The sequence below is a fragment of the Cryptotermes secundus genome, unplaced genomic scaffold (genome assembly GCF_002891405.2).
Source record: "Cryptotermes secundus unplaced genomic scaffold, Csec_1.0 scaffold1054, whole genome shotgun sequence".
NCBI classification, from domain to species: Eukaryota; Metazoa; Arthropoda; class Insecta; order Blattodea; family Kalotermitidae; genus Cryptotermes; species Cryptotermes secundus.
The window spans coordinates 743,916-769,990 of record NW_019719379.1 but is presented as its reverse complement, the minus strand read 5'-3'; the positions used below and the strand labels follow the sequence as shown (position 1 = coordinate 769,990).

General features: G+C 37.6%; 1 protein-coding gene across 7 annotated transcripts in view; it reads left to right on the top strand.

Moving 5' to 3' along the window:
* The first annotated feature begins 1,362 nt into the window (after nt 1-1,362).
* LOC111866214 (probable phosphorylase b kinase regulatory subunit beta) overlaps nt 1,363-26,075 on the top strand; it is a 48,821-nt gene continuing 24,108 nt past the window's right edge. Inside the window, exons 1-11 of one of the 7 annotated variants that reach the window (XM_023854968.2) lie at nt 1,363-1,493; nt 7,533-7,713; nt 8,319-8,422; nt 11,112-11,247; nt 14,011-14,218; nt 17,989-18,185; nt 19,905-20,064; nt 20,907-21,104; nt 21,613-21,751; nt 23,839-24,095; nt 24,727-24,741. In XM_023854968.2, the coding sequence (XP_023710736.1) occupies nt 7,700-7,713; nt 8,319-8,422; nt 11,112-11,247; nt 14,011-14,218; nt 17,989-18,185; nt 19,905-20,064; nt 20,907-21,104; nt 21,613-21,751; nt 23,839-24,095; nt 24,727-24,741 (1,428 nt within the window). In that variant the 5' untranslated portion in view covers nt 1,363-1,493; nt 7,533-7,699. Of the gene's footprint in view, nt 1,581-7,532; nt 7,714-8,318; nt 8,423-11,111; nt 11,248-14,010; nt 14,219-17,988; nt 18,186-19,904; nt 20,065-20,906; nt 21,105-21,612; nt 21,752-23,838; nt 24,096-24,726; nt 24,742-26,075 lie in introns of those variants that run through there. The other 6 variants (XM_023854961.2, XM_023854979.2, XM_023855004.2 and 3 more) reach the window with 6 other exon arrangements.

Genomic DNA, 26,075 nt, shown 5'->3' with positions numbered 1-26,075 from the left:
CTCTAGTAGTTCGTCACGAAGAGAGCCGCTGTAAACTTCCGCTTCGGCTGGAAAACTAGCATGAATGCTCTCCGCCCCACGCTCCATATCCGAACCAGAAAGACGTATGTTTACAGATATTTTCATAGTTCCTTCACGTTATTTCGTAGTCACAGTCTTCTCTTGCGATTGGTTGAAATGCAAATTAATGCTGGAAATGGATTTTAACGATGGAGGTACTCCCAGTGGAAGGTAGGGGTCGCGTGAACTCTGTGATCTCGCTGTAGCCCGTCGTTGGGCTGTCGTCCTGGCCGTTCTGTGCTTTCGCCGGCGTCGTCGTGTGTGATGTCGCCCTCGCGATCGCTGGTGACTGGGCTTTCGCTGTCGTCTTTAGCTGGGCGGTCACCCTCGCCCTTGGCAGTGCTCTCGCCGTTGGATATGCTCTCGACATTGTCGTTGTGTGTGATGTCGCCCTCGCCGCTGGCTGTGCTCTCGCCATCGCTCATCACTGGGCTATTGAGATCGTCGTTTGCTGAGCTATCACCCTCGACGTTGGGTGTGCTATGGCCGTCACCACTTGCTGTGATCTTCTCACGTACCCATCTGATCCACTCGAACCAGCCGTCGGTGGACCAGTCTCAGTTGTGTTTCGTTCCGTCTCCCGTGTATTCTGGGAAACTCTTGTCATAAAAGTCATCGTCGACGTCCAAATCGTTTTTGACGCACAGGCATGTTCGGACCCAACCAAACCAGCCGCTACTTGTCGAGTCTCGGGACAGTTTTGTGCTCTCTAGTAGTTCGTCACGAAGACAGCCGCTGTAAACTTCCGCTTCGGCTGGAAAACAAGCATGAATGCTCTCCGCCCCACGCTCCATATCCGAACCAGAAAGACGTATGATTACAGACATTTTCGTAGTTCCTTCACGTTATTTCGTAGTCACAGGCTTCTCTTGCGATTGGTTGGTATGCAAATTAATACTGGTAATGGATTTTAACGATGGAGATACTCCCAGTGGAAGTGGGCTGGGGGTCCCCTGAACTCCGTTATCTCGCGAGTGACGTGACATACGTGACGAGTGGCTTCTCTGTAATACAGATGTGTAGTAGCATTTTGTAAGTTATGTAGTATGGTTATTTTATAATCTATTAGTTGTGAAAAATGTCGTTATAAACAAGCAACGAGACCACTCCTTTTTTTATTTTACAAAATCTGGCAACCCTATCATACATACATACATGTGTTTTGCGATAATTATATAACAATGATACAGATATCCATGTAATTCTACGCTCTTGTGTTCACATTCTTCCTGTATGCACCTGTTGCCAGTCAGTCAGAACTAAATCCAGTACATGTGCCTTGCAGATCGTGAGGGAATTTAGTGCAGTGCTATTGGAAACATTGCTAGCGAAACAGCTGATGCGATGTACGTATCAATCATATCAATGGCGTCCATGGCGGACTAAGCGTGTTGGCGTCGTAGGCGTTGCAGGTACGCAGCGGTTAGTAAATGGTTAGTAGGCAAAGGTCAAATAACAGTTCGAGAAAAGGCTGACTAGTTTCAAAGCTTGCAATACGCCTTGACTACCTGTAATTACAGGTAAATATTTTCGTATTTGTACGTCATGGGGATGTTGCATTATGGTATGTGTTACATAATTACTATTTACAGGCCCGCTGTTAAATTGCTACCGGCTCCCGCCAGCACAGTGATTCTTGGTTCGTTGTCCCACGGGTCTCATAACCGTATGCTGTCTGACGTCTCTTATCTCATTCCTCTTGATTTGATAAATCGAAAATATCTGTCAAGGAGTACAAGTTAACGAAGCTCATTTTCAACAATAAACTGCACTGTGATGTGATTCTCTTGAAGTATTTTTGAATTATTTATATGTATTTAATGAAGCTGTACTATTTAGTGGTGATCTTACCATTGGTAACAGTTTTTTGAGCTGCATGCCCTGCCCATCTCATCCTTGACTTGATAATTCTAATTATACTTGGCAAAGAGTAAAAGTTATGAAGCTCCTCAGTATGCAGTTTTCTCCAACATCCTGTCACTTCATCTCTCTTCAGTCCATATATTCTCAGCACCCTGTTCTCAGTCACCTCCAGTCAATGTTCCTCCATTAATGTCAAGAGACCGTGTTTTTCACCCATAAAGAACCACAGACAAAATTATAGTTTTGTATATTCTAATTTTTATGCTTTTGGACAGCATGCTAGAAGACAAAAGGTTCTGGACTGAATGGTGGCAAGCATTAATCAAATGCAGTCTCTTCTTAATTTCTTCCTGAATCAAATTTCGTTTTATCACTGTTTTTTCCAAAATTTTATAACTGTGCCACATTTGAAATCATCTGTTAGCAATCTTTGTGTAATGGTTTTCCTCTGTATTCTGGTGATGAGACGACTTAGTTTCTCTGCATTTACTTCTAAACCAACCTCCCTACTAGCACCAGTTAAAGTTTTTCTTTATGATATCTATGTTATCACCCAGTAGATTCACATCAGCATAGATCAGCAGCTGATGTGTCCCATTTAATTTCAGTCCCACTTGTTTTTCCTGGACCTTCCTTATGGCATACTCTAAAGCAAAGTTGAAAAGCAGTGTTGATAAAGCATCTCCTTGTTTTAGACCATTCTGGATAAGAAAATTATCAGATAAATGTTTACCCATATGAACTTTATGTTTCTTTTAAACTAGTTTCGTGGGTACCCCAAACTCTATGAGAATGTTGTACAGTACTTCCCTCCTAACTAAATCATAGGAATTTGGTCTTACAAGTCTGAATCAAGTAGTCCGCCTGGGATTTTGAAAGCCCTATAGACCTTTGAATTACTCCTTATCTTGTATTATACTATGGACTATTTAATGTTCTTACATCTGTTGCAAGATTTATATACCACTGAATGAGGTCTTATTGAAAATTACAATGAGTGGATTCATATTTCAGATAAATTGTGCTGCACAGGGAATCATCTGTGATGAAAATTTCCATGTTTGGTATCACATGTTCAGGCCTGTTTACAGCCCATAATACTGTTCTTGTCATTCATAGTCAGTGTTAAGAGTGAAAGTGTGATGTCCAAAAGTACATGTATGTGCATTAATTTTTATGGGAGATTGGACAGCTACTGGTCAAAGCATACCAATATTTGCATATGGTGTTTGGAAGTGCAGTAATGAGCTGAGAATTAGATTTAGGGTGGTCCCATTGTTTTAAAAAATATCTGTTAAAGTTATGAAGATGTTGACTCCCTTCAGTTGGTGGAAATGATTAATCAGTGTCTCAAGTGCATCAAGGCGAAAACTTAGTTTTAATCTTGGGCAGTAAACAGTAGTATTCTGGGCAGAAGTGTATGCCATCAAGGCATGCGAGGTTGAGAATCAAGATAGGAGCTATAAAAATAGAAACATCTGTATTCTGTCAGAAAGTGAAGCTGCAGTTAAAGCACTTGGCAGATTCCAGATCACTGGTCTGCAACTGCCATCAATCTCTTATAACTCAGATCAAACATAACAGATATTGGTGCCAGATCATGAGGGTATTGTTGGTAATGAAACAGCAGATCACCTGACAGGAACAGGATCTGAAAATCTGTTCACATAAGACCCAAACTAGCTTGCAGCATCTCGGTTGGAGTTGCCAAGAAATCAATCGGACTGGACCAACAGAAGTCACAAAACATTGGGAATCCATAACTGGACTGAAGCAGGCAAAGGGACTGATACTAGGGCCATCTGCAAGAGGAACGAGACTAGTTAAGGAGCAAAAAGAAAATTGTTTATCTGTGTGGGTTATGGTTTGTTAAAATATGCAGAAACCAGTGAAGATTTATAAAAAGCTTAACACGTAGTGAAATTAATGGTTATGACCCCGAAATTAATTAGTAATTCCCCTTTTTACACCAACTGAAAGAAGTTAACCAGTTACATGGCGAAACCGAAGTGATTAAAGTTGTATTCTATGATGATGAGGGTGTTGTACACCATGAATTATGTTCTGCAAGATTGGACTGTTATTGCTTCTCTTTACAAGTGATGAAATCTCTCCATGTTGCACTATGCCGTGAATGAGAATCTTGTGAGTGGCATATGCACTATGACAATGGAACTACCAACTCAACCCAGTCTGTGCAGAAGTACTGTTTATTTAAACACAGCATTCAACATGTGAAATAAATTAATAAAATCAATTACTTCGTTGCTCAAGACTGATATTTATATTTGTCATTCTTCTCCAAGTAGCTCCAGTTATTCTCTCCTGACTATGAACGCTTATAATACATCTGACTTGCATTCACATACTTCTGTATTTCGATTGTGGTGCCATGGACGTGTATTAAGGAAATGGAGTTGTTACTAATTTTAACTTCAACTTCATAGTTAAATATACATACTTACTTACTTATGGAGCTGAGCCCTTCTTGAGGAGAAGCCAAATCTGCAGTTACTCAAGAATTTCCCAGCATTTTATGGAACCTGAAGGTTCATTACCATGTTCACAAGAGCCCTCCACTGGCCCCTATCCTGAGCCATATCAATCCATACCAGCCCATCAAGATCCATTTTAATACTGTCCACCCACCTACGCCCTGGTGTTCCCAGTTGTCTCTTTCCTTCTGGCTTTCCCACCAAGTTAAATATGCATAATTTTAGTTTATTTTATAGTAGTTGGGGCAGGGGCAGCCCGTGTATAGGCACTGTGGAACTGCAGCACCCCCAATTTCCACTTGATATTATCGATAACATTTATATAATGAGTCTTTTTTCTTTAATTCTTTCTTTATACTTGTACAATACAATATATAATCCTTAAGCTTAATGTCAGTAGCCAAATCTTTGTATGGAACTGTGCGCTTCACAGTTCCAGCGGCGAGGTGTTTGTTGACTGTTGTCTGTTGTGCGCATGTGCACATAGGAAGCTGCACACGAGGCTGCAAGGGGCGAGAGAGCACTGTTGTTCCCGCAGTGCCAACCCTGGCGTGCTGGTGGAAGGTAGTTTTTTACTCCACGTGTGTTGTGCTTAAAAACCGTGTACCATATTCTTGAATGTGAGTTAATTGTAGAATTAGATTATTATCCTGCTTCCAGCTATTCTATTTGATTCATTTTTTTCAGTTCTTTTATTTAACAGAAAACGTTAACCATGGCCTTGCATCCCTGAGAAATAAGTTCTGTGACTGTAAGTGAACTTCAACAAATTAAGTTTTCACAACTGTCTCTCCATGAGAAAGTTGCAGTTAAGAAAAGAGGTCGTTTAACACCTGATATTCTAATATCTCAGCCAGGCATAAGCAAGAACAAGAAATATATTCGTAGCTTTAATTCTGAATGGTACAAACAGAAAAGTTGGCTTTGCGGCTGTGAAGTAAAAAATGCACTGTTTTGCTTCCCGTGTTTGCTGTTTGGGGGTGATGTAACATGGACAAAAGATGGTTTTAGAAATATAAACAAAATGAAAGAAAAAACTGAAAAGCATGACAAGTCAAAGAAGCACATTGATAATGTAGTTTCACTGTCACTTTTAGGAGCCGTAAGTATTAAGGAGAAACTTAGTGAGGCATACAGACTTTCAGTCAATGAGTATAATATAAAGGTTAAAAGGAACTGTGAAATTTTGTCCAAAATAATAGACTGCATTTTCTTTTGTGGAAACTTTGAAACTCCCTTACGTGGACATGATGAAAAAGACGATTCAATAAATCCAGGGGTATTTAGAGGATTAGTAAATTTTGCATCTAAATTAGATTCAGATTTGAAGCATCACTTAGAAACCAGTGCAGTCTTCAAAGGTGTTTCTAAGACCATTCAGAATGAGATACTTGACTGCCTGCTACAAACATACCATGAGGAGATAAGGACAGAAATTAGGAAGGCTACCTTTGTAGCTGTCATGGCTGATGACACAACAGATGTTTCGGAACACACTCAGATGGTCCTTGTTCTACGGTACATATTGAATGGAGAAATATTTGAGCGTTTTGGGGGATTCTTTATTCCAGAAAATCAAACTGCAGATGGCATATCAAAACGTATTTTAGAACAATTGGACATAATCCTTCAAGGAAATGGACAAAAACTGATAGCTCAGACATTTGATGGTGCAAATGTCATGAAAGGCAAAAAAGCAGGAGTTCAAGCAAAAATAAAAGCAGTTTATAGTAATGCACATTTCATTCACTGTTATGCACATCAACTTAATTTAATAATGAGAAATGCAGCAAGTATTACACGAAACACAAGAATATTTTTCTCTAACATTCTGGCTATTCCAGCATTCTTCTCAAGATCACCGCAACGTGTGTCCATTCTCAAGAAGCATATGGCAGTCAGCATTCCACGTCCATCTTCTACAAGGTGGAACTTCAACATACGGACCATAAACAGAGTTCATGAAAATTTGCAACCTTTAATAAACTGCCTTACTGAAATTCAGTCAACATCAAATGCAGATCAAACCATTGCAGAAGCAACAGGAATTTTAAAATACCTGAATGATGATAATTTCAAGTTTTGGTTAGAGCTTTTTCATCAGATTATGCCTCATGTTGAAATAATTTACAACCAAATGCAATCTTAAGAAATTAGTGTGTTTAAAGTTAATGAATATATAACAAATTTCAAAACTGCTATTTTAGAATTGAGAAACTCAAAGTACTGTGAGAATCCTTCAAAGACACTCATGGCAGAGGCTAAGGAAGTGTGTGACTGTATATGTGTTGATATAATGGACAGATATTCTTCCACTAAACACTTAGTCGCTGCTAAATTGTTTAACAAGAAATGCTTCACTAGTTTTAAGAATGAATATCCCACAGAAGAGATAGTACTGACCACTGAAGCATATCCCATGATTGACAAGGAAAAGCTTGAAACTGAACTAAAAGTATTCTATTGTAGGTCTGATATTCATGAATATTGCACATTAATTGAGCTGCTGAAATTTATCTTGGAAAATAATGTAGATGTTTTTACTGAAATTAGGAAACTGATAAAAATCATCTTGACAGTTCCCATGACTACATCAGAGGCAGAGCGCTGCTTTTCAACATTGAAAAGAATAAAAACTTTTCTAAGAAGCACTATGAATTCGGAAAGACTAAATGCGCTTGCAGTGCTTTCAATGGAGAAAAATTTCCTCAGTTGTCATTCAGAGATCAAGGAGAAAATTATTGATCTTTATTATTGATCTTAAAACAAAGGCTACAAATTTTCTGGAGCAGCACCCACACTAATTTTAGCTACGAGCCACCACTGAGTTGGGGTATGCGTTAATTAATTTGTCAGTACTTTTTGTAAATTATACTAACCAGAGTTCATGTGTTCTGGCAGATTATAGAGGTTTCTGATGATGGTGTATAATGCTCAGAATTACTGGGGTTTTCAGACTTTTAGAATACCAGATGATGGACAGAGTCTGAAAACCTAGTAATTCTGTGTTCAGACATTCTGGTATATGATACTTGCTTCACTTTCAGTCTGCCTTACCTGCCTATTTTTGAATTGCATGCAGACCTTAACGGAGTTTACTGTTTCTATTTTTAGATTCCTGCCTTAACATTAGAAACAAAGCCAGTCTCTAGAGGGGAATTAACTGTTACCAAGAGGAGTGATTTCCTGGCTTTACCAGTAGAACAGGTCTCAATGAATGCCTTGCACCACCACCTAAAGTTGTGTTACTTTATTCCATTTGATTTATATCCAAAGGAAAAATGGCTGTTCCAAGGTAGCGTTTCCTTTTAATGTGAAATTAAAATGGTGTAATATATTAACAGTATCTGAGATAGGTCATGATAAAATAATGAAGCTATTGAAAATAACTCAGTAGTCAAAAGACAGAATTATACTCATCAAATGTTATTCTTTGTGTACATTTTCTAATTTCATCTGATAATTAATGAAAAGTATGATATGGTGTAATTTTGTTTTTACTGAATGTATATCAGAATTAAACAGGTTCTTGCTGAACTATGTTACTTTTTTTTTTTAAATCGTAATATTATGACAATATAGTTATTCACAGCATTCTGTTATTAACTGTGCTGTTCCTTTGCAGGAGTGGATAGTTAGCTTTGAGTATACCTTGAGACCCAGGAAGAAATCCTAGAGAGAAAAGTGTGTTACCTATATACATGTCATTTTATTGCAGTTGTTCTGAACTGAAACCCTCTGGATCCAGTCTTCAGATCTAGGTGTACCATTTTAGTTTGTCATATTACAGTTCTGATAATGTAATGTAGTTAGTATGAACCCTTATGTAATTAATTTTTTTATACAGCTTAAAAACTGTTGCAATCATAATGATATACAGTTTCCTTTCTTAATTTTCAGGACAATGCGCCATGGCAGCTTGTGTCAGATTGAAATAGACATGAGCTTGAAACTATCAAATTATGAGGATACTGTCCGACAACTTGACATTTACTATGGACTGGGTAAGCTGTGTTATTTGGCAGTTACTAATATCAATACAGTGTCATTGCTGCATGGTGTAATTTTGTTATAAATATTAGCCTTTGATTTGTAAGGTCTCATATGATGGACCATCAGGAATAAGTCTTACCATTAGGGATGGTTACACATGCAGCAGTTCTGAAATACAGGTAAAAGAGAAGGTGTGCTTTAATTGCTCTATAATGTCAGATGATTTAAGGGGGTGGGGGCTGTTCTGTAGTTTACATACATACGTACATACATACATACATACATACATACATACATCAGCGTTTCAGAGTATTCATAAGTGTGCAACTGGCACTGAATATAAAACTTGTCAAACAACAGTCACAAGATAATCACAGATAAAATCGCAGAGACATCAATTCAACCATAGTTAAAATCTAAACTGAATACCTCAAATAAATAGATACAATGTTACACATACAATTATACCAACAAGATAATTAGCAATACATAATAATTCTTCTTCCTTAACTTACACTTACACTTAATGTCTATATTGATGCCTACTGTGGGACATTCATCAATCAGCATGCACGCCCCTTCTATTCCTTAGCTGTTGATCCTGACAGAGGAGCAAAAATTCATCAACAGTATATAACGGATTATGTATTAGGACATCCCTTATTTCTTTTATAAACTTTTTTATCATGTACTAAATTAGTCAAATAATCAGGCAGACTGTTAAATATTTTTATACCCATGCAATGAACCCCTTTCTGCCTCATTGCGAGATGTGATTGTAGGACATGGAGATTTCTTTCATGTCTCATAAATTGAATAATTAAAAGTAAAATATTCCAAATTATTTATCATAAAAGTCATCAAAGATAAAATATATTGAGAGACCAATGTTAATACGAGTATATTTAACTTTATAAATGCTGGCCTACATGAATCTCTATGTTTCATCCCCATTATTATTCTAATAATCTTCTTTTGTAAAAGAAAGATCTTCTTGGCCTCTGACGAATTACCCCAAAAAACTATTCCATATCTCATGAGTGAATGAAAGTATGCATGATATATCATTTTAAGTGTTGTAACATTACTATATGTTTTCGTAATTCGTATTGCATAACATGCCCTTCCCAATCTGGGTGACAGTGATTCAACTTGTGTCTTCCAATTCAAGAACTTATCAATTTCAATGCCCAAAAATGTAATATGAGATTCCTCTTGTAATAATTCATCGTTAAACATTAACTGTACAGGCATATTGTCACGATTGATTGTTTCAAATTTTAGCACTTTAGCTTTCCTCAAGTTTAGGGATAAGCCATTGTATTTAAACCACTGACTTAAGGAATTTAACATAAGTTTAGACCTTTCTTGAATTTCATCGATATTAATACCTGACACTAATATACTTGTATCATCAGCATACAACAGTGACTTGTTATCAGTACTTAATGCTGATGGCAGGTCACTAATATATAAAAGGAACAACATAGGACCCAAAATCGAGCCCTGTGGCACTCCATATCTGACAGTTCCCCGGTCTGAACAGCATTTTCCATTTTCATTATTATAGACTTCAACTCTTTGTCTTCTATTTTCCAGATAGGACTTAAGCCATATTTTAATTTTACCACCAATGCCATATGTTGCTAATTTACTCAAAATAATATCATGACTCACACAGTCAAATGCTTTTGTCAAATCACAAAAAATTCCTAATGAATGATTGCATCTTTCCAACATTTCTAAAATATGATTAATTACTGTATATATTGCCATTTCTGTGTTACTGTTTTCTCTAAATCCAAACTGTACAAATGACATTAAATTGTTTGTATGTATGTGTTACTTTATCCTATTGTACACCACTCTTTCAAAAATCTTAGAAAAACTTATTAGCAATGATATTAGAGTATAGTTTGCCGTAATTGCCTTCTCACCTGTTTTGTATATAGGTCTTAATGAGGCAAATTTCATTCTATCAGGATATATTCCATGCTCAAAAGATGCATTAAATATGTGACACAATGGTTTACTTATCTCAGTTATACAATATTTCAATATCTTACTAGAAATGCCATCATATCCTGTAGAATCTTTTGATTTTTGCAACATAAGTATGCTCTTTATTTCCACCTCTGTTGTAGGTATTAGCTTCAGTTCAGGGAATTTATCAAATTTCAAAGTGTCTAAGAATTTTTATTGGCACTTCTCATTTCCAGATTCTCAGCTACAGTTATAAAGTATTTATTGAATACTTCTACTACTTCCTTAGTATCAGTTACTTTGCTTTAGACAGTTAATTGCTGGTTTCCCATTGTTGTGGCCTGGGTTTGAACCCATGTATGGCCATGTAGGATTTGTGGTGGGGAAAGTGGCATTGGGCACATTTTCTCTGAGTACTTTACTTTCCTCTGACAATTCTCATTCTCTTAAATGCACCATACTCACCTATTATCTGGGCCTGGAACAATGGGCCCACTAGTGGCCAGAGTACCCCACCCCTATGAATTTAAAATATTTTTAAAGAAAGCATTTTATGGGTGGAATACTGTATGATTTATTTGTATTTTGTCTGATAAAAAGCAAAAGAAATGCAATAGCGTCATAGTACAAAATTACTTTTAATTTCTGTGGGTTTGTTCTATGGTGTTCATATAATCCAGAGTTTATTTTGATAAATACTTTATGTTTAATTCCTAGTTAAGCGGCAACTTCTGAGGCACCAGAGTCCTATCACAGGTATGTTTCCTGTGTTGTCAACTGACAGAGAAGTGGCAAGTGTCCGGGAAAGTGTGTACTGTGCAGCTGCTATCTGGAGCCTCCATCAGGCGTACAGGTACAATGTGGCTTCATTCAGATTAAAAATTAGTGCTCATGGTCTTTCTGAGCTTCTTTCCCCCTAAGCCCTTAAGTTGTGAATGGATTGGAAATACAAGAAATCAGCCCAAATGGCACATTTAACCAAGTCAAGGAAATATAAGTGAGTGAGTGCCCACTCGAGTCACCCACCAGTAGAGGGGGAGTGACCAGTAATATTCAGACCTCTCCTCGCGTCGAAGAAGAGGTCCATTTTAAATACACTCAAAAAGTCTTGGAAAGAAAAAAAATATGGCCATGGGTCCTGATAGGATCTGAAACCAAGATTGACTACTGGTGAGGGCCAGCAGCAGTTGACCTGACCAGTTGATGTAAGTTGTCCAGTAACTGAGATTAGCTCTTTGTAATGGAATCAACAGAGTAGGTTTCTCCCACACACTCACCTGAACATGGAATCAGATCTGGTTTTCAAAGTGTTGCATTGTTCAGTGTTCTTTAGAACACCAGGCGATGAACGAAGTCCAGAAACCCAGTAATCCAGACTTTTAGAATGGTCAGTACTTTTCAAACTGTGGTTTTAAAACTGTTAGACTTTTACATAAAGGTGTTGTCCATATTTTTTCAGTAAGTAAAATGTAAAGTATAGGTATCCCTGTAACAGGCCGTTGAGGCCCTTAAGGTTATGAGATGTTGAGGTGCCCACATTTTCTATGCCATCAGCTCATAGATGGTGGTAAGGTTGTCAGCCTTATGTGCCGGCCAGGGCCGCGCCATAGCTCAAGCGGTTAGTCGCTGGCTTCCCACTGCAGCAGCCTGGTTTCAATCCCAGGTCTGGTCAAGTGGGATTTATGGTGGACAAAGTGGCGCTGGGGCAGGTTTTCTCTGAGTACTTCGGTTTCCTCTGCCAATCTTCATTTGACCAATTGCTCCACAATCACCCTCACCTGTCATCTGGGGCTTGTACAATAGGCCAGAAGTGGCCGCTGTACAAGGGACTTAGTTCCACCCCACTGGCAATAAAAATAAAATAATACATGCCGGCCACCCTTTGCCCTGAAGATTATTCCTAGTACTCATTTCTGATAGAGGCTGAGTCGACCCCAGGGCTGTGGTGCAGCTGGAAGGATTAGGTAAATTGAAAAAAATCAACCTCATCAGGATTTAATCCCGCAACCTTCCGGCTTGTAGCATAGTGCCTCAACCAACTATGCTACCGCGTGCCCCTTCTATATTCAGTTAGGAACAATATTATTAGGCCAAGAAGGAGACAGCCAAGTGAATGGGCACTCACACATTGATGTTGAATGCATCACTTCCATGCTATATGATAATAGCCCATAGCCCAAGTACAACTGTTTTTATAAACATTTTCACAAATTTTATATTTTACAAGTAAGTGTTAAGATCCATTGAAGTTTTTTGTAATGACAGTTTATTGTATTTCCAGATCATTGACTAGCAGTATTATGTGTTCATATTTTTGTCTTCTGGGATATGGCACTATATTATTTATTGGGTGGGTGCTAATATCTTAGAGGCACGTACTTGTACTTCCTCATCTTTAGGGTAGAAGATGGAGACATGCTATTCCTCTGAAACATTAGTCATCAGAGTACACAGTGCTATAACATAGAAGACCACAGTATCAGTCTTCACTCCTATGAAAATCTCAAATATTATGTAGTCATACCTGTACTTATTCTAGGTTATCCTTAAAATAATTAACTGCTAAAGCAATGGAGTTGCTAATTTTTTATATCACATGTTAAGTACCCTTCCTCTACCTGTTTTTTTAATATCTTCTGAAATAATGTTTACCTCAAGCGTGTAACCATGTGTATATTAAATTAATCATTTGTATGTTAACTTCATAAGCAGTGTAAAGAATAATAGGGAACTTAACCTCTTAGTTTATACATGAAGGTGCAATGCAAGAAACATTGAATTGTTCACGCTTGCAAAGTTCAGAGTCAGCAGAGCTCAGTTGATGTAGCAACTGGGTTTTGGGCTGGAAAATGAAGGAATCAGGGTTTGATTCCCAGTAGGGACAAGGAATTTTCCTCTTTACAATATCCACACCAGCTTTGGGGCACACCCAGCCTCCTGTATAGTATGTACTTCGAACTTTTTCGCAAGGAGTGAAGCAACCAAGTAATAAAGCAGACCACCCACATCCATGTAATGTCAAGGCTAATGGATTGAGTCATACCATCACTCCCCTATGCTCATAGACACTTTTGATGTTACATTTTTTTATTAAATTTATGTGATAAAAGTGAAAGGATATGACATCACACACTTTTCTATTATTTACTGCCATGGTACAGCCTGGTTAAAATCTGATGGGTTGCTTTATGCATTAAATTGTGTATGATAGCTCTCAGTGTGGTGAACATAACCAGGTTGCCTGTTCTTTCACTAAACAGAACATAATAACATGAAAACATTCGTGCCACTAAGAGATACACCACAGTAGTAATCTTGGAGCTAGAAAGCTGGGTTTGGATGCCATTACAGTCCTGTCCCTAGCAAATGTGGATCCCTTTGTATGAAAGCTAATTTTTTTCCGTATGTACAAAAATTAAAAACTGGCAGTGCATAGAGCCTAATACCACATTTGACAAAACTGCAGTTAGTGAGGAATTTCAGTATATGCTGTAACCTTCAGTTCAAACATAAAATTGGGATGTAACAAAATACATTCCTTAATATAACCCACAAAGGTATGATCAACAGAAAAATGTACAAGTTGATGGAGCCTTTTGAAACTTTGCTTCATTAGGCGAATAGATGATGACCGGGGGAAGTCATATGAACTTGGTCAATCTGCAGTGAAGTGTATGAGAGGAATTCTTGAATGCTGGATAAAGCAAGCTCCAAGAATTGAATTGTTCAAGAAAAATCAGTGCAATAAACATGCTTTGCACTGCAAATTCCACTTAACAACAGGTGCTGAAGTGTATAATGATGAGGAATACTACCACTTACAGGTAAAGTATGGGGTCATTCATTAGGTGTGGATAAAAGTAAAACACTGTGAAATATGAACTGTTAACTTTCATTGCTTAATATTTGACACATATAGCCTTCAAAGAAGGGAGGTTTATCCCTCAATGTGAGCCCCCTCATGGGCACAGCAGAGGTCACAACAGCAGACCAGTCCATCCCCCTTGTCATTAACTCTTCGACTGGTGTGGGCGCGTTTTAACGCCCGGATGATGCCAGCTGTTCCTGGCGTTGGCGTGTTTTAGTGCTTTGATAAACTCTTCCCTTCTTTGCTCTCTTTGCACTCATCAACCAAAGACATATATATGATAGTTTTGTGCATGGTTGTAAAGGACCCTTGTTAACTTTGTGGGGGTCTATATTACTGTCAGAACCCTCCGAGAAGGAAAAGGTCAGAAAATATTTCGCATTCATTCAGTTTCACCATGGCTTCTCGCAGCAAGTGTCGGAGTGTTCCTACAGACCAGCTGGAAAGTGTTGTGAACAAGATTTATGCTGATGATGATAGTGGTGATGAAATAATGATTCCTGAATTAGATGAAGTTGATAGTGACAATAATACAGTGACAGACAATGATCCACAAGACAGTAATCATGAACATTTACCTACCACGAGTGCAGTGCCTGACACGCCCATCTCATGGACGTACGGAGACATCGTACCAACAATAGTTCCATTTACTAGTAGTTCCGGGATCAAAATTGATATAACATAAAATTCACCCCTTTTCATGGATTAAAATTTTTCTGGATGACGACTTAGTAAATCACATCACAACTGAAACCAATCGCTATGCTCACCAGCACTTCCAACACATATGAGTTAGCTCCTCACTCTTGAGAACACAATTACAAATATGTCTCACCAAATGAAATCTGGACATACTTAGGAATTGTGTTTATGACAGGAATCGACAAACGCCCTGAAATTGAAGAATATTGGTCCACTAGGCCCCTATTTCACACTCCATGGTATGGACAAAAGATGTCTTTGCAGTGGTTCCAAGAGATTTCAAAATTTCTTCATTTTGCTGACAATGATGCACCACCAGCTGACTGTGAAGATCGCCTGTATAAAGTTAGGCCAATTATAGACTCATTAGTGGGGAAATTTGGAAACACATATATCCCTGAAAAGGAAATTGCAATAGATGAAGGAATGATCGCTTGGAAAGGATGTCTTATCTTCCGAGTATATATGCCTGATAAACCTGATAAGTACGGTATAAAGGCTTATCTTGTTTGTGAATCGACAAGTGGATATATTTGGAATTTTGAAATTTATTGCAGAAAATCAAGACCTATAAAGGAATTAGTTGTCGATCTGTTGGGGCCACAGCTTCTAGATAAAGGGTATCATCTCTACCAGGATAACTATTACAATAGTGTAGAATTGTGTGAGACGTTATTACAAAGAAATACCTATGTGAGTGGAACCTTCAGAATGGACAGAGGAGCTCCTAAAGAACTAAAGGATGATGTAAAAAATTTGAAAAAAGTGTAATCTGTGTTTCCTAGGAAGGGGCAGGTTCTCATACAGCTGTGGAGAGATAAAAGAGACATCAAACTTATCTCAACTCTTCACACAGCAAAATTCATGGAATCTGCAAAAACGAATTGCAAAGGAGAAAAAAATATGCAGACCCAAGGTAATTGGGGACTACAATAAACATATGAGAGGCGTTGACACGGCTGATCAAATGCTGCATTATTATTCTTGTTCCCGCAAAACTGTAAAGTGGACAAAGAAACTGGTGTTTTTCTTGTTGCAAATGGCAGCGTTGAATAGTTTCATTCTATTCAAAAAGAACACAACAAACGAAAAATACAGGAAGAGAAATTACAAATCCAAAGATTTTATAGTGGACTGTGTAGAGAAAGTGACAGAACCAAACAAACAGTGTGGAGAGGGAGAAGAGTCAAGGAATGAAGTGGATGACGAATCTATTGCTTCAGACTCGAGTGCAGTCATGCCTCGCCCGCGACCTTGAAAAGACCACCAGTGAAAGACCCAGCAAATCGTCTACACAAAATGGTCCATGTTCCTCCCAGTAACAATAAGAAGAATGGTGCCATGAGAAAGTGTCGCATGTGTGCTAAGCACAAGATTAGAAAAGAAACAAGTGTCATGTGTGCAAGCTGTGGTGTGGCTCTCTGCAAACTTTCATGTTTCAATGTTTATCACACGAAGAAAAGCTACTAAAAAGGTATGGAAAAATATATTGTCTTTTTATTAGTTCCTGAAGATTTCGTTTTTAAAAACCAATTTTTGTTGAAGTTATTTAGAAAAAAATAAACACATGCATTTTAGCGACTTAAGGCTTAAAGGGCCTGCCAGGACAGGGGTGGGATTTAAATACCCTTTGCGCCAGTAAGCATCTTAGGTGTAACTTGCATGAAAGTTGTGGAAATCTTTTCTTGGTTGTGTGGGTGTTCATTCTTCAACCAGTGTGAAATGTTGCCTCATCTGAAAACAGCTACCTGCTAAAATAGTTCACAGCAAACGCCATTTGCTTGCACACCATGCATACAGAATTGAAATACAGGACACACTGCTTGCTGATGTGCACGCACCACCTTCTTTGGATTTCGCATGACTCACAGGCCCCCTGTAAACAGTGAGTATATAACAAACCCACCAGATTTTACTAACACAGTAGACAGTGTTTTTTGTTTTCATAACATTAATGAAGCATTTTGTTTCAGACCATTCTGAACAGAAAATGCATTAGACAATAAATGTTTCTGTCGTTCATTAACACAAAATATTTTGCATGGTTTTCGTGTTTTGGTTATTTTTTCTGAAAGAATGGCCTTAAAAGATGTTTGCTTGTGTTCTAAACATATTTCTATACCTGATTTTTTTTATTTCATCATTCCAAAAATTGACACATGACTTTAAAGATAAAACTCATTGAGGCCTATAATTTTCATTTGAAGTATTTTCCAAGAGGTGTACGCTTAATGAAACACAAGCATAAATCTGTAAGCCTTTTTGTGTCCATGGCATTAAATATGGATTGCATAATAAAGAAAGTCTACTTCTATAATCTCTACAGTTCTTGTTTTATTTTAGCACAATGAATCATATCTGTTAACAAGTATACTATAAAATGTTGTTTCATGTAAAGTGAAGATTATAGTGAACAAATATTGAATGAAATGAAATTCAGTTGTCAATCTTTTATGTAAACACATTTAATCAAAATCCATATGGCTGTTCCATACTTGGTATCTACTTAGAGAAGCATTTCTGCAAGAAATTCTTACCCTTTTTTTAACTTGAGCTGATGTCCTGACACTCTCAAATCACATACTGCATCTGTTATGTGAATGGTGAAATACTTTATTTCCAAATTCTGAGTGTCATGTAAATATAGACAGATGTACTGGGCAGACTAACAGTGAACTGGCAATTTCCTGTCTGTGCTATTTAAATAAGTATGTTGCATCTAATTAAGAGAGTAATTTAATAATTAATGAATCAGTGCTTTATAACATATTTTGTTGTTGAGTCATATCTGACATGCCACTTGCATGCATAGATTGCTATATCTCACTTGAAAAAAGTATAATACATCTCATGCCAACATGCAACTTTGTAAGCTGATTCAGCTTTACAAGGGAATTCGAAGTTGCAAGGTTGTAATGTATTCACAGTTAAGGGAAGGCTATTCCATGGACAGTGTGAATTCTGTTTGCCACAAAGAAAAACATAAGGAGAGTGTAATACTGAAATTTGATTAACTTTCAGATAGACGTTGTGTCTTTGTACCTGATCTTCTTAGTGCAGATGATCACTTCAGGCCTGCAGATCGTTTATACACAGGATGAAGTAGCATTCGTTCAGAACTTGGTGTACTATGTGGAACGTGCATATCGTACACCAGACTATGGCATGTGGGAGCGGGGAAGCAAATACAATGACGGAACTCCTGAGATACATGCAAGGCAAGAGCTTCCTTAGTAAAGATAAATGTTGGTAATGTAAAGTGAATAGAACAGGAAGAAAGAAGCTCATGGGATCAGTAGCACTCTTGTAGTAAGAAGCAGTAGCAGATGTTTGTTTGATATTACAAATTAGGTTAGGTCTGTTATGAATCTTTAAACCTGTATTGTACCATCATGGGTAATTTATTCACTTGCATTAAAGAAAGAACACATTTAAAGGGAGAGAAGTGTAGCGAGAAAGGATAGTTTACTCTTATTATAGTTTTACATCAAAATATTTTGCAATAGTTGTTGAAACATATTTTATGATGCAGGTTTTTGAATCATTCTGTAAAAGCTTACACCCAAAAGCAAAAAACATGTTGAAATGTTATTTGTTGATGTGGATTGTAAAAGGAATGGACATTGGTTTCTGTATAATGGTAGCATGGTATCATGTTGTAGGAAATGACATGGATAAGCTTTAAAGAACAGACTAAGAGGATATGTAGGGCCGCGCCATAGCTCTAGTGGTTAGTCGCTGGCTTCCCACCGCAGCGGCCTGGGTCTGGTCAAGTGGGATTTGTGGTGGACAAAGTGGCACTGGGGCAGGTTTTCTCCGAGTACTTCGGTTTCCCCTGCCAATCTTCATTCCACCAGTTGTTCCACAACCACCCTCACCTATCATCTGGGGCTGGTACAGTAGGCCAGAAGTGGCCGCAGTACAAGGGGACTTAGTCCCACCCCACTAGCTATAGAAAATAAAAAAAAGAAGAGGATATGTGTGATACTTGCTTCAATGCATTTGATATTTGATGTGGTACTTGGCATATGGTTAAGTTTCTTCACTTTTGTATTCACTGGATGCAGTTGGGAACTACATATATGTTTTATAATTTCAGATATCCAAAGCTGCATTTTTAAAGTAATGCTATCACCTCTGCAAATAGGAATTCACTTTGAGTATGAATTATTGAACACTGTCTTACATGCCTTTGTGTTTGCATGTTCGTAAGGATATATTGGTAAACACTCCTAACTTGTATATTTCATTTTGTAAGATGGGAAGATAAAACCCCACAGTTTAAAAATAAAAAGGTAAATTGGATAATAGAATAGAAAGGTCAGCTTACATGAGGCGAGACCTAGAATTGAAGGTGTTTGTGTCTGTGAGTTAGATTGATGAATGTTGTTGCAAGTTTAGGTTGTACTGAATATATTTTCATCAATTATCATTTAATTAGTTTAGTTCCAATTAGGGCTCTCCTTTTGTGGCAGTATGCAACTATCGATATATCAGTAACTCATTTTCTATAAAACACAAAAGTAATAATAATAATTTTTATTGGTATAAAACCCTAAAGTCTCATCTAAAAAGAAGTCTCTCCTATTTATCCACTGGGATAACAGACATTGAAATAAAGACAGGCTTCTCATTGCAAATTAGTTAATTGGTTTGTTTTTGACACGTCTGGGTACTGATGCCTTTCTAGAGAAACATATGTCTCATAGATTTGTAATGTCTCCTTTTCAAAGATTATATAGTTTTCTATTGGAATAAATGTAATGATGAAAGAAAGAAAACAGACAATAGAAGCAGAGCACAAAACAGTGCTGAAGAGATTTCTGGCTCTCCAGTGGTGCTCAAGTGAGTCTGGAAGCTGATGAACCTGGACATGTGCTTGAAATTTGTTGCAGCATTCTAACACTAAAAGTATAAGTTTAGTACTTGTGTTGCAGTTCCATCGGTATGGCTAAAAGTGCTCTGGAAGCAATAAATGGATGTAATTTGTTTGGTGAGAAGGGAGCATCATGGTCGGTTATCTATGTTGACATTGATGCACATAACCGCAATCGAAGCATCTTTGAAACCATGTTACCAAGGGAATCAAGTTCAAAGGTACAGTGGTGTTTCTTTATGTGTATGTAACAATCTTATGTCATAAGTATGATAATTTGTCTGCTTTCTTTTAATGATTGAGGTCTTGTGATATTCCACTATATGATTTAAAATGGTAGTTTTAAATTTTACATGTGGGAATTATAAAAAAGTTTTCATGCTAGTTCTGAGTTTACTAAAGAAGTTTGCATCTCATTTGTATTGTAACATGTATGTCCATTGCTAGGGAACAGCTAGGTAAACATGTTACAACCAGTATGCATCAAATAATAGAAGGGTGTCCATTGCTAGGTGGTAGACCAGTAAACACATATCACAGCAACGAATGCACAGCAATAGGGCATCCATTGTTAGCCAACACATGGGTGGACATTCCTGACAACAATACATGATATCTGTTGCTGGGTGGTCTGTGCCGAGCCTATGTAGGAAGCTGTTAAGACAGTTCAAGAGGATTCGTCAGGAAGACATCACTGAAGGCAGTGTAGTAGTTGCTCTATTAACCTTGAGAGTGTTATAAGTGATTGTGTGTCATAGATACAGCAGTCTTGAAAGTGTAAATATGAATTTTAGTCATGACATGTGAAATTATCCAGTAAATCAAGTTAATCAAATCTGGAACCCATTATTTACTCTCACACTACCAGGATACATGTGACAATATGATTTTAATATGGTGATAACATTACTTGAAGTAGCTTTCTGTTCATGTGGTATATAGTACTGTATTGAAGCAGGTTTTGTCTGTATTCGTCTGTGTTGTGTTCTCATAACCCTTTATTCCACCATTACCTTCACTGAATATTTCTTTAGGTATTTCATTAACTTTTATTTGGATACAGGGTGTGGATGCCTCTTTGATCCCAACAATATCATTCCCTGCATTTGCGACACATGAGGATGTCTTATGTGTTGAAACAAAGGCAAATGTTATTCGTCGGCTGAAAGGTCGGTATGGTTTCAAACGTTTCTGTCGTGATGGCTATAAATGTATGCTGGAGGACACAAAGAAGAGATACTATAGGAATGGTGAAACAAAGGTAACTAGAATGAACACATGCACTTGTGCACACACACACACACACACACATCTCCGAGGGTTCACGTATAAAGTTCTTTTGTAATAAAACATATATCTAACAAAGAATATCGTGGTTTCTGGCAAGACAAATCCATTTATAAAAGCCATATTATACTTTCATATAATTCCCTACTGAATGGCTTGAAACAGAATTTAGGTGTCTGATTTATATTCAAGAGGTACTTGTTTGGATCTAGGATCAAGTAGTGGATGTCCCAATTGAATGTTTTAATTGTTTTGTTAGTTCTTCTAGACAAAAGAGAGTATAATCTAGGCTACAGCTGCTCTCTTCTTCATCCAGTCATCTCATTTTCTAGTAAACAGTCGACAAACCAACTGACCAGAGGATTTCTGTGTTTAATGGGGAAAACATATTTTCCATAAATTTTGTCAAGTGGCCTTTTTACTGTTTAATTGTTTTACACTGAAAGTTTGTTTCTTATTTGTATTAAAAATTCTCTTTTCAGGAATTTGAAGGCATTGAGTGTGAATGGCCATTATTTTATATATTCATGATAATAGATGGTGTATTTAAGTCACATCCAGAACAGATTGAGGAGTACCAGAATCTTCTTAAGTCTAAAATCAAGAGAGATATGAATGGAGGTACAGTAGATAATTATTCAAGTTGTGGGAAGACTGTTTCATTTGCACGAAGAACATTGTAAGTCTGATTGTTTTACACATTATGGCCCTGATACATGAAATGCTTCTTAGGCTGACTTTTCTGATTGAACATACATGCAGCATTTTATGAAGATAAAATTATAAATTAATGATAATTTTGTTCTTTAATTTTCTGTTATCTTTCTTTACCTTAATACATGTAATATCAAGTGAATATGTTACAAACACTTGGCCAGTGTGTTGTTAATGGAGATCTTCATGAAGCAGGCAGCTGTTCGTTATATATTCTTTCCTCTTGATTGGCATTCCATCAGCACTTATTCATATCGTTTTTTACAGCATCCAGAAATAATATACGGTATCTCTCTTTTAACACAAGCTCATATGTTGTTTTACCTTTCCCATACAGTAACCAATGCACTAATCACTTTCTCCTTTGGCAAGTACTATATCATCACCTCTTAACCCTTTGACGTGGTCATTTAAATTCCGCGGCCGCGGCTCCTGCGGTAATATATTCAGCCGGCCATTTAAATTTTGCTTGAAAATTATTTATTCATCATTGTTCTTAAATTNCACATATCAGTCTCTGGTGTTTATAGCTTCAGAGCAAACAAAACACATCATTCATAACAGAAACAGCTCGCAATAGCCACAGGAACGTTGCTGCAAGACAGGCATATGTAACGACGACTTAGCGCTCTTAAACGCGTGTGTCATTAAATACAGTCCTCCTGACAACAGGCCAGTGAAAAATCTAACAATCTACAGCAAAACCATCAATTATTATGGGCGTTATAACATACGTGTGCAGCTGGACGAAACATACACGTCGAACCCCCCCAGACGATTTAAATCCCTGACGAAACATACACGACGAACCACGGCAACGGGTTAATCAGTAGCTAATGCTGTTGTGTTCTAGGCTACTTATGTGTAGTTCAAAGATTGAGCATAATGTTGGAGAGCATGATATTTTTATAAAACAACAGTAACTTAGAAAGTAAAAAAGAAGCTTGGTGAAGGGGGGGAAATAGAACATAAAATTATATTTTTGTGAAATTATGCTACAATTTTATTTAATCAGGAAAGAATTCCAGAAGTAATTACTGTAATAGCTCTTAATTGTTACTAATATTATTTTGTATGTTCTCCATTGTGTGAAGTGTATTTGATATACAAAAGTTTTGGGGGTTTCATTCTATTCCTTGGCGTTTGAATTGTTGAGTAAGCACTTTCTTAGAATTGAATTATTTCATTTTAAAATTATTGATAATGGTATTGAACCTAGGACCTTTTGAATGTTAAGCTAGTGCACTAATTACTAGATAACCTGCTCAGTGGATAATACATAAATAGTTAGATGGGACAGAGATGTCATCTGGTATGGGGTCAAGCACTGATCAGTATGAAATACTAACTGCAGTCATCTTCATAAAGAAGTTTCAGGTACGTTTTTCTTGCCAAAGAAAACTTACAGCACTTATTAAAATAGCTGGGCTGCACCATAGCTCAAGCAGTTAGTCGCTGGCTTCCCACCGTGGCAGCCCGGGTGATCCCGGGTCTGGTCAAGTGGGATTTGTGGTGGACAAAGTGGCGCTGGGGCAGGTTTTCTCTGAGTACTTTGGTTTTTCCTGCCAATCTTTATTCCACCAATTGTTCCACAATCACGCTCACCTATCATCTGGGGCTTGTACAATAGGCCAGAAGTGGCCACAGTACAAGGGACTTAGTCCCACCCCACTAGCAATAAAAAAAATAGAAAATAAAAATATTAAAATAGCTGGGTTGGCATAGCTCTTAAAGTTGATGGTTACTGTTTTGTCTTGCCCAATTTTGGTTTTGGATTTTTTGGGTGTGAACTCAGTTACCAATTTTTGATGTCCTTCCATGCAGATAAAGACCATTCAGGTTACTGAAACTTTGGAAGTATTCACCAAGACCAGATCAGGTCAGCATTCTTGCTCTATGAAGCTACTGATGGTGGAGCTAGTAATGTATTTCCCTGTGTGCTTATGACTTACTATAGGTTCTTGGATGAAACCAGCATCTGTGATGTGTTTCAGACCCAGTGATTCCAATGTACTTTTTTGTACACGAAGACAATATAGAATTTGAGAAACAGGAGAATGGCAGCCAAATGCGGTTACCTAGTGGTGAAGGCAGTGGTGTGAAGGGAATGTTCCTATGGAACCAGGCTATGTTTGTTATTTCCCAACTGCTGACAGCTGGGTTGTTACATATCAACGAGCTGGATCCTATACGTCGGTACTTGCCCTCTTACAACAGACCGCGTACTGCAGGACGATACTCTGCATTTCAGGTGGGTATCATCATCTTTGGTGATATTCCTTACATGCATAGTGTTCAATATTATGAGCTCATGTACAAAAAAAAACTCAATTTCAGTCCACAAGTGAACCATACTGACCGAGCAACTGCCGCTTGTCGGCGAAGTTTAATGCCCGTTTTTGTGGATAGAGGTTGTCGCATGGTCAGTTCAACAAATCCCCATGGCCATTAATTTCGGTTTTCTAGTCCGGAGCTGCTGTTTCCTTGAAATAGCTTCTCAATTATCATCACGAGGCTGAGTGTACCCCGTTCCAGATCCACTACTTCTCTGAAAAAATCTGGTAGCGCTGGGAGTCGAATCTGTAGCCTGGAACTAGACCACAGAATCGGTCATGTACAGACATTTTAATTCAGTAAACTGTGATTTTCTTTATAATGGAATGTATAAGCTTCTTGATATTAATACTTATCATTTCAGTTCAGTGGAAAACCTTTGTTAAAATTTTCAGTTTTGTTTAAGGACACCGATATGTCCATACATTACCATGCTTATTATATGTGCTATGTTTTAATTATTGTTGTCAGTTAGGTAGTAAGTGTTTATTTCATTACTTTTCTGTACTCATTGTTAATTTTTTTTTTCAATTCTGGTGGTGCTATAGGCCAAACCTTCACTAGTAAGTACATATTTATGATATACAAGCACCCAGCCTGTTTCTTCAAGATACTTAAGCACTTGAAAGCATGTTCATAGCACATCAGAACTACCCTGTAGCACTGTGTTCTGAAACTTGTGTGAAAGCAGTTCTTGCTAGCATATGTTATGTATTGTTTCATTTCTCAGATCTTCTTTTTCTCCTTTTCTGTCTTTCATTCTCTTTCTTTACTTTTGTTTTGCATTTGCCAGTCAGTAGGTAACACAGTAGGTTGAACCTTCACTATTACGTACTCATGTATGATTTACAAGCACTCAACTTATTTCTTCAAGATACTTGAGCATCTGAAGCATGTATATAGCATATCAGCACTATTCTGTAGCACAGTATGTTCTGAAACTTGTATGATAAAGTTATTTCTAGCATATATTTTATATTTATATGGTTCTATTACAAGGCTGTAGCACTGTTGATTTTGTGTACCAGAATTGGGCAACATCGATTTAATGTCCGGGAGGTCCGAATGTCGCAATGCTACTCCTGTTACTCTCTAAGGCGACTGATCATTCTGGAGAGGCAGAAGTCTTGTCGGTTCCAGGAACACCCGGTTTCCTCTCCTCTGAATTTTTACGATTGGCTGCACCTAAAATTGGGATGTTAGTCTCATTTACATTCTGCCAATCCCTAACAAGATCAAAGTAAATTTGGGCCTAAGTACTAGACGGTCCCTCTGATGGCTCTCAAATAAATGAAGGTACACTAACGATTGTTCAGCACGCCTCTCCGAAATTATTGCAAGTCATATCTGTCAAGTCTCAAATTTTCAAAGACTTGTGCCGCCGAAGTTCAGCATTGAAATTCCCAGGAAATGCAGTGGGACACTTCCTGTTCTGTTCTGGGTCTACAAGTTACATGCAGCTTGCCTCTCTAAGAAAGACCGGATGTCGTTTTTGGCGCCTGCTGGTGCTGGGGTCAATCATGTCTCATCCTTTGTTATGTGGTAATACAGTTCGTTTACTTGTATAAAATTATAATTAATGGTGTAAATGAACAACATTGATGATGTTCTTGCATGGTGTGGTTAAACATTGTTTTCCTGAAGATATCATTTGTGCAGTTTTATTTAGGGAGATGGTCTCCATGAGTTATTGAAATTGAATCAAATCGTTCAAACTGTTTTCCAGAATATATATGGATAAATACCGTCTTAAGTGCAACAAATTTTATTGTAGTTTTTACTTCTTTTCCTCCTCCACACTACATGTTTCGGCCCTAAATGGCCATCATCAGGTGTGTATCACTCACGTAGCTGTTACACTGCTTGTTAAAATTTAAAATTACCAGTCTTTCTAATT